Source organism: Harpia harpyja, chromosome 19 (assembly GCF_026419915.1).
Source record: "Harpia harpyja isolate bHarHar1 chromosome 19, bHarHar1 primary haplotype, whole genome shotgun sequence".
Classification (NCBI taxonomy): domain Eukaryota; kingdom Metazoa; phylum Chordata; class Aves; order Accipitriformes; family Accipitridae; genus Harpia; species Harpia harpyja.
This window is the reverse complement of record NC_068958.1, coordinates 6,782,781-6,792,036: the sequence shown is the minus strand read 5'-3', so window position 1 is coordinate 6,792,036 and position 9,256 is coordinate 6,782,781. Positions and strand designations below refer to the sequence as shown.

The 9,256-nt window shown below is 52.4% G+C and overlaps 1 protein-coding gene across 1 annotated transcript in view; it reads left to right on the top strand.

The window, feature by feature from the left end:
• The first annotated feature begins 67 nt into the window (after positions 1-67).
• The window catches only part of PTPA (protein phosphatase 2 phosphatase activator), a 30,358-nt gene continuing 21,169 nt past the window's right edge, over positions 68-9,256 (top strand). The window contains exons 1-3 of the mRNA XM_052815453.1: positions 68-219; positions 2,745-2,845; positions 4,174-4,260. Of these exons, the coding sequence (XP_052671413.1) occupies positions 195-219; positions 2,745-2,845; positions 4,174-4,260 (213 nt within the window). The 5' untranslated portion in view covers positions 68-194. The remainder of the gene's footprint in view (positions 220-2,744; positions 2,846-4,173; positions 4,261-9,256) is intronic.

The following is a 9,256-nucleotide window of genomic DNA, read 5'->3' as shown; positions in this document are numbered from 1 at the left end:
GGAGGCCGTGCCCCGCACAAACATGGCGGCGTGGGCCACGACGGTGGCCGGGAGGGGCCACGCCTCCTACTGACAGCCCCCGGGAGCGACAGGCCCGGGCGGCGTGCCCTGCTCAAAGATGGCCGCCGGCGGCTTCGGCGTTGTCCGGAGGTGAGAGGTGAGGGGTGGCAGCGGCGGTGGCCGGCTCCGGGAAGATGGCAGAGAGCGAACGGCGGGCAGGTGAGGGGCGGCTGGGGCGGGTGCGGCTCCGGGGCTTTCTGGGCTGGGGGCTGCGCTCGGGGCCCTTGAGGGGTGTTCTTCAGGGCCGGGATGCCGGGCCCAGGGTGTACGGGGTGGCTGTGTGGTGGGCCTCATGCTGCACGGGGGTCCTTGGGCCGGGGCGCCGGGCCCCAGGCTGCGGCGCGGTGACGGCAGCGAGCGCCCGGGCCTGTGGTGGGGTGAGGTGGGAAGAGGCTTTGCTGAGGTTACGAAGGGGCCCTGGAGCCCCCTGACCCTCGGCCGGGTGGGGTGGGGAGACCCGGCCCCGGCGGCCGCCCGGCCCCGCTCCGGGCTGAGGCCTGCTGGGCCGTACGCTGCCGGCACGGTTAGGGCCCGATTCCCCCCGAGAGGGAGAGGGCTGGGCTGGTGCTCCCTGAGGGATCTGCACCCCACGGCAGGGATCGGGGACGGGGTGGGGGGGAACCTCTGTCCTGTGAGGGCTGACGAGGGTGCGCGTGTCCGTCCTGCGCATCCCAGGGGCAAGGTGGTCGGGATTTAGGCTGCTGGAGCAGCTGGAGTTGGGCTCCCTGTCATCTGTAGCCCGTGTTTTGTGACTCCGTTTCCCGTTGCTGAGATGGGTGATGTTTGCCAGTGTAGAAGGTCCGTCTCATGGCTGAGTTTGATTCACCCTCCCCACACCACGAGAGTAAGACTAAAAGTGTCTCCTTTGTCCAAGTTGCTTTTCATCATAAAACTAACCCCTCATGCTCCTGTCTCCATCGCATCATTGGTTTTGGACTTTTGCTTATGTGTTCGTTTTGTAATACTGTAACCCCTGCAGCCCTCAGTGTGTTTCCTTCCTTGAGTATCTGTGGTCTCCTCCCCAAGAGGAAATGCACAAAGTGTGTGTCAGAAGAAGTGATGGTTGAGAAACAAACACAAAGACATGAAACGAGTTCTGTATGAGACAGGTTGGGCTAATACCTGGATCCCCCAGTGCCAGACACTGCCCTGGTCACATCTCTGGTCTTTATGTATCACCGGTATTAATGGGCAAGTCAGTGTTTGCCTTCTTACACCACTGCTCTGGAGTTTTTCATTGTTTTCATGTTATAAGCTCTTTTAAAATAAGAGCTCCATCACCATGATGCTAGTCATTGTGAGTTGTGTGCTGAATTTTCAGAAGACTGGCACACGTGTCTTTCATTTAAATTCCTCGTGTGTTGTTCCTCTCGCCCTTGTACCTGGAAGTTTTACTGTAACTTATGTGTTGGAATGAACCAAATGCTGTAACACCCTAGGCAGTTGATGAGACTGCATTTGTTCTGTAGATGTGGAACTTGAAAGGCAGAGAAGTTAAATGACTTTCTAAGGTTATGTGACAAGTCTGTAGCAGACTCTGCGTGGTTCCTGGGACTTTGGATTTCTTTTTCCCTGATCTGCCTGCTAGACAGCACAGGTCTGCTGCAGAAAAGGCTGCCGACACTTCTGGCTAGTATTTTCTATGTAAATGCAGCTAATGATATTTTAAGGTGTTGGAGTTTGGTGATGTATGTTAGGGAGCCAGTGCCTGAGCTTGCTGTAGTGTGGAGAGCAGTCACTGAAGCGTTGCCAGGGTGGCTGGTGCTGAACAAATGCCTTCAGATTTTCTAGAATTAAAAAGATGAACTGGGTGACTCTACCAGAATTCATAAATTCACATTAGCAGTGGTGTGCTGCACTACCTCTTGCTATTAAAAGTTGCACTTGTAGGAGCACAACGCAAATTACCTCTAACCTTATGGAGTGTTTCTGGCTCTGTAGTGTCCTATTGTGGGGCTGCCAGCTGAGAGCAGAACTCTGGAGAGCGTGGGGTAGGGGTCACCCTTACAGCAGGATTGGGTCCTTTGGTCAGATGCTGGGGAAAAGAGCCCCTCTAATGCGTTAACAACTTGCATTTGCATTAAATATTACATCCTGGGCTCTGAGAGAGCTTTAAAATTAAATGATCTTCATAGCTTCCACCTGGAAGAGGCTGTGTCCCAGTATCCTCCAAGCCCCTGTGCTGCCTGGACCAGGGGCTGTGGCTCTGGACTGCCATCTATTGAATTGCTCCAGCTTTGTCTTTGCAGGAGTTGTCCTTTTTAGAGGAATGCAGTTCAGGTGTAACACCCTAAAAACAAGGCACAGTTAATTTGTTAGGAGAGCTCAGTGCTTCAGCATGACCTAAGGCTTGTCTTCACTAGACAGAAATAATTAAAGTAGCTGGATGTTGTCTTTGTTATCTCCTGCACCAGCCTCTCTGTCCAGATGGAAAATGCGTTTTTAGTTGTGAAAACAAATGTAATGCCACTTTCTGAAGCCTTGCAGTGTCCTTAGGAGTATATTATCTGGGGATCAGGAGGATATTGTCTGGTGAGGAGGACTTGGTGAGATAACGGTGCAAGCTGGGATGGATTTGTTTGCCTTCTGTCTCTGGAGAAATGAATGTTGATTTCTAAGAAAGGAAGATAGAGGATTTCTTCTTCTTCACTGCTTCTATTTTACCTCTTTTTTGCATCTCCCAGGCACCTCTGAGGAGGTGGCTCCTCCCCTCCAGCAGAGCTTCATGATCCCTAAAAAAGAGATAAACATGGTTTCCGACATGGCCAAGTGGAAGCGCTCTCAGGTATGGCTCGGGGGTCAGGGAAAACTGGTAAGTGCTTATGATGTTTCAGTGGCAGCCAGGTCTGGTCTGGGAACAGCCACGAGGTAAAGCAGGTTTGGGCAAGTAATGGAAAATTAATTTATTTGTGTTTTAAAGCAGAAGAGTCACTGCCTGTTTGTAGGAAAATTACTTGGCAATGAGATGTGGAGTCTAGCAGCCAAATGCTCCAACAAAGGAGTGAGCCAGGAAGAGCCCAGAGGTTGAAGGAGACCAGAGGTGCTTAAAAATTATTACTGCTCCCTCCCAACAAGCTAGATGAGAAGTTGGTAACTATTTCATCCTACCGAGCCTGTACATTATATCGAAACTGGATATACCCAGTGCTGTTTGAACTCAGCCTGAATGTGGTCCTGCTGCCTGGCCCTCTAATAGCACCAGGGTGGGTTGGTTCCTGGGGCCTTCCCACCTTGCTGGACTGGAAAGAGCTCTGGAGCCAAGGCCTTCAATTTGCTGGATAATTTTTGTTTACAGTATGTGTGGAGCTGGTGGAACAGGCAGGTTCTCCCCTCTCTCCCTTTGAGGGATTGGTGTGTTAGCCCAGACTTGTCCCATCTCTTAGGAGTAAGTTCTTGCTTGATGACTCATCTGTGATGTCTTAAGAGAAGCTTAAGTTATAGCCAGGTCTCAAGCAAACCTCTGAGTGCAGCTTCCTTTGTTAAGTCTCCTGCATTTAAGGACTTGCTCCTGGTCAGGATTTCTGTGCAAGAGGGGCCCAAAGAGAGAGAGAGGTGGCAGTGTGCTAGTCCGGTGTTTTCAAAGACTTAGAGCTGTGGAGCTGCACTGGATATGATGTTTCAAAAGCAGCGAGTTTAAAGAGAAGAGCAGTGAGGATCCTGGGCTGTCTCCCACTTCTCCATCATGCATGAGCATGGGAGAAGAGTAGAAGGAGGAAAGGGGAGATAACAGCACAGGTCTGGGAAAAACAGTGCAGAGCAGGGTGTCTAGGCACAACTGAGACTCTGCAGAGCCGAGGAGTTTGAATTTGACCTGATAGGAGGCAGGGAGCAGAGGGAAGGATTTCGGGCAGAGTGTGAGCTTTTTTAGGATTCTCTTCTCTGTAATTTTTACAGTGATGCAGAGTTCTTGGTGCAATCGCCGTCTGCCTCTGAGGTCTGCCAAAAATAGCAGTAACCTCACAGCAAGCCCTGCACCCTGGGTGTCTCCAAGAAAGCAGCACTATGTGTTGGGAAAGGTTCCCTTGGTGTCCACGAGTGCTCCCATGCCGTGTTTCTTGTTCAAACAGACCGTGGGTATTCACTAACGCCCTGCTCTCTTGGGTATGTTTGCAGGCATATGCAGATTACATGGGCTTCATCCTCACTCTGAATGAAGGTGTCAGGGGCAAGAAGCTGACCTGTGAATACAAAGTTTCAGAGGTAGGAGAAGAGTTTGGATCCCCTTGTTTCTCCTTTTCTGCCTTTTTCTTTTCTTTTTTTTTTTTTTGGCTCTACAGTGAATATTTCCTAGGCGAGGAACGAGTCGGCAGCTTATCTGTGAGCCAGGGAGAATAAATGTGGTTGGGTTATGCTTGGGGATGCAAATGTCAGCCTGCAGTCCTCGCCCCAGGATGCAGAGGCTCTGTGTGTGCTTGCTGGATGGGAAATCAAGCAAGTTACAAGTAGAGAGAAGCTAGTAGTGACAAGGAGGATGCAGAAAGGACGTTTTGACCCTGTTTTCACAGTCTGGCTTCAACCAGCGATGTTTTGAAGATGTGGTGTTCCCTCCTGGTTGCAGGCAAAAGGCTGAGATGTCTGTACCATTCCTGTTCTCCCACTGGCTTTTCTGTGGGACCTTGGGCAAGTCACTTGTCTCCCTGTTCCTAGGCTTCCTTGTTGCTCAGACTGTGTTAACAGCACCGATCTGCTCGGTCCACACTGTAGCTGAGCTGTGCGAGGTCTGGTTTGACAGCATGTGAGCTCAAGGCTTGTCATTAAGTGGACCTGCCTCACCAAGGGTTGTGCTGAGGGCTACGGAGCATGCAGGAGGGCTGGGGAGGTAGGTTTAGCCTGCGGGGCAGGATCACCCCTTCTGAGGTGTTAAGCAGAAAGGATCTATTTTTCCCCTTGCATTAATGTGACTGTCACCCGGTTCTGTCTGCTGCTGTGGCCAGTTTTAATGCCTGTTCACTTTACCAGGGCATGGTGAGATTGTTTGGAGCCAGAGGGGAAGGGCAGGCATCCTCACTGGTGTTACTGCCTGGCCTCAGCCACGCTCAGTGTTGGCCTGAGGTCTCTCCGGGTGCTGCCGTGATCTGCAGAGCTTATGTTGGCCACCAGCTTAGCTTCTGTGTCGCATGCTGGATCCCCCTCCCTTGTTGTGCATTGCAATGGGGAGATTCTTGGCTAGGTTTTTACTGTTCAAACTTATCACGGCTGTCCAAGAAAGCTGGGAATAGCCTAAAAAGATCTAGGCAGAATGGGAAGCAGGCTGTGTGTTTACAGCTTCATTCTGGGATGGAAAGGCAGCCTACAATGATCTTTAACCTAGTCATTTATGTTTGAAGCAGGCATGTTAAGGCCAGCCTTCCCTTCTAGGAGCCAGTGTGTGAAAGAGAAACTTGCTTGTAGTTCATGGGGGGCATCAGGGATAATGAGTCCCTCCCTAACAGGCTTTGTGTCCACCTTTTGTTCCTTCAATTCAGTAGAAACTGCTGTCAAATGCTGCTCTTGCTTTCCGCTGTTTGCATTTCACTTTTGAGTTTTGTCTCTGTCATGATCTCGCTCATTCCCAACCATTCACAGAGCAGTTCTAGGAAAACAAAGCATTAAAAATGAGCAAAACAAAGGGGGGGGAGAAACCCTCTTCTGCCACCCCCTTTGAGCTGTCAGCTATCTAGGAAAAGCTGTATCAGGGCTGTGTCTGTGCAGCAGATCCCTCTTGGAGTGAATATTTTCCATCCATGGTCCCAGTCCAGGTGACAAACGAGAGACACGATCCCGACTGCTTGGGAAGTGGCAGGGAACTTGCCTCATTCCCCTTGCGCTGAGGAGAGCAGAAGCCTGTGACTTGAGGCACAGGTGGAGCACCCCCAGGGTTGCCTTGTTGATGAGGTTGCCTGTTCACGCAGGTTCATTTGTAGATCAAACTGCTTATCTGTGCTTTTAAAGGCTCAGCCCCTTGTGGCCTCTGCTTGCATCTCTGCTCTGCTTTCTTCTCTTTTGCTGTACCTGCTGCTGATATGCTTTTGTGCCGTCCCATCTTCTTCCCTGATCAAATGCTGGGGACGCCTTCCTTTGGCAAATGACCTCCTGAAATCCTTTCTGCTGAATACATATCCTCTCTGCAACTTACTGGTATTGCTTTGCTGTGGGAAAAAAAAAGTATGGTCTACTCTGCTTTGAAAGAGACAGCTTAATGGTTTCCAGAGTAGCATGTGTCGATACCAAACTGTCTGCCGGAGCAAGAGCTGGATCCTTTGGGGGCTGAACCCCTTCTGAGACTTGCTGAGCTTGCTCTGCTCTTACTGAAAAATTGCATGGAGCTGTCTGGGGTTTTGCTGGAGGCATCTGACATGTAGTGATAGCTGAGCTGTTGTTTAGGACTCTGGCGTAGACACTATGTCTGGCACTATGTTGTATGACTGATAGGCTGTGACCTGCCTTCCCCTCCTGGAGGGAGTGCTTTTCACGTGGGGATCCATGCAGCAACTGCTGGGGCTGCAGCCTGGAGCAGTTTTTCAAAGCTGTGACTTTGATCAGAGGAGCAGTGCAGCAAGGAGGAGGTTAATTTTGGCCATGCAAGGAGCAGACCTTCCCTTCAAACAGTTTGCTGCGCTGGGGGAAATTGGCTGGCCTTGTGACTTGCTCTGGTTCCAGGAGGGAAGTGGGGGAAGAAGCAAATGCCCTGATTTTAGCAGGTCCCCCTCTGACAAGGCCTAAGGAGCCCACAGGGACAGGCTTGGTCCCCACGGGCAGCTCTGGCTGCTGTGATGCCTTCTCAGCACCTCCGTCTGCCTGGCCCCTGCTCTTGAGAGATGCTGACAGGTCTCTGCTCTGCAGGAGGCTCTGTGGTTTGCCTTTGGGACCGGTGGCAGACTCAGGGTCAAGGGGATGCAAAATCAGCACAATGAGAAGAGCAAGGAGAGCAGGGGGGAGGCTGCCCTTGCTTTGATCACTGGAAAGGTAAAGCAAAAATAGAGCTGAAAAACGCAGCCAAGCAAAACAAGGCTGCAGTGGTGCTGATGGTTGTGTTCCCGTAAGCTCTGCTCTCCCCCTCCTTCTCCCCCACTGGGGTCAGCCCTGGATGCACAAGTTTCCTCTGCTGGACAATGGGAAGCTGCTTCCTAGTAACCCCCTTTTCAAAGGGCCTTGAGCCCAAAACGAGCCGCATCTCTTTAATTATTTACTGGCACGGCTGAGCCGGCAGCTGGGTCCTGCTCTCCCGTGTTCAGTGGGGCTAGGCTTTTTAATCCCTTTAAAGCAAGTGAGTGGGGAAGGGGAGGTTTGACTCTCGTGCTCCCCAAGGCCTGCGGGCAGATCTGGGGAGGGGGAAGGAGCCAGTCCTTGCCAGCCATTTATCCATGCAGCACTGAGTGCTTGCTGAGAGGGGTTTGAAATATGGTGGCTGCTCATAATGAGCTGCTGGTGCCGGCGGATAAATCACCAGCACGATTTAATTATTTAATGCAACCCAGTGCTGGGGACGCTGTTGCTTAATTGGAGGGGAATGCAGTAGCCAGGAAGGAGTAGAGCTGAGTCCAAACCTGGCCCAGTGCCGTGGGGAGATGCCGGGTTTCTGCAGCGTTTTGGGCAGTGGGGAGCTGAAGGCAGAGGGCGTCATGCTGCCTCAGTCCACTTGAATCTGGGGCACTTGTCCGTTAGTGGCTCCAGCTTGCAGCCTCACCAGGGCACCCAGAGCTTCTGCCCCCCCGTGTCCCTTGGCACTTGGGTCTTGTGTTCCTGGTGCGCTCAGGTCTTGTCCTCTATTCTAGCCTGGCTCAGTGGCCAAGTGTCAAGGTCCTGTGGGGTGGTGGATACTCCTCTGCCCGATCCTGCTTCCCACTGGCTGATCCCACCATGTCCTCGGCATGGCACCTTGGGAGCTGCTGTCTGTAGAAGGCTGTATCTGCCATGAGACCCTTCCTTCTGGGAGTGGAGAGCATGGGGAGTGATGTGCAGCTGGTTCAGCGGCAGCACAGCTCTGCCATGCCTGTCTCTCCACCCGCCCTCTTCGAGTGGCACTTCAAGGGCTAGAAACTTGCTGGGCTCGGCTGTTTTCTTGTCTTCCCGGCAGGCAGCGTGAAGAATTGAACCACAGCCCAGGAGACCAGCCAGCTTCACATGGTCGATGCCTCCAGCAAAGTCAAACCAGCCGCTGCTTCTGCTGTCCTCTTTGTCCCCTTGAAGGAGGAATCCCCTCTCGAGACAGAGGAGCCTACATTGCCTGGGGCCTGGCCAGCTGCTGTGGCGGCTGACGGCTCTCTGGCTGCTTGGAGTCAGGCGAGGAGGATTCCAGAGCCTCTGGCAGGCTTGACCGGTTGTCGGCAGAGCCTCCTAAAACTGGAGCTGCTTAAAGTGCTGCCTGTGGTGTTGCCTCTTGGTGTGTGGGGTGTAGCCGTTCCCCAGCTGTATGAGCAAGGCATGGAGGAGGTTGCATGCATTGGACAGCCCTGGTCCTAACAGTACAGCTTGAGACATCATGCTGTATCGCCTGTTGCACCTGCCTTCTTTTCCTTCATGGCCACAGCAGTGCCACCTCCAGTCGCACTCATACATCCTACGCAGGTTCCTCACTTTCTCCTTCCAGCACTAGGTATAAGAAAGATGGCTCTGTTGTCTTGCTGTTGCTGTTGTCTTCCCATCAGCTTTGTGTCTGTATTGAGACATTTCTGTGAGAGCTGAGAGCTCCTCATGCTTGCTCTGATGGGGCCACTGGTGGGCAAACCAGCCTACCTCTTCCCCCAGTGTTGTGGTTTAACCCCAGCCAGCAACTAAGCACCACGCAGCTGCTCTATCACTCCCTGCCTCAGCTAGACAGGGAAGAGAAAATATAACAAAAGGCTTGTGGGTCGAGATAAGGACAGGGAGAGATCACTCAACCAATTACCGTCACAGGTAAAACAGACTCGACTTGGGGAAAATTAACTTAATTTATTGCCAATCAAACCAGAGTAGGGTAGTGAGAAATAAAACCAAATCTTAAAACACCTTCCCCCCACCCCTCCCTTCTTCCTGGGCACAGCTTCACTCCTGAATACCTACCCCCCCGCAGCGGCGCACGGGGATGGGGAATGGGGGTTATGGTCAGTTCATCACACGTTGTCTCTGCCGCTCCTTCCTCCTCAGGGGGAGGACTCCTCGCTCCTCCCCTGCTCCAGTGTGGGGTCCCTCCCACAGGAGACAGTTCTCCGTGAACTTCTCCAACGTAAGTCCT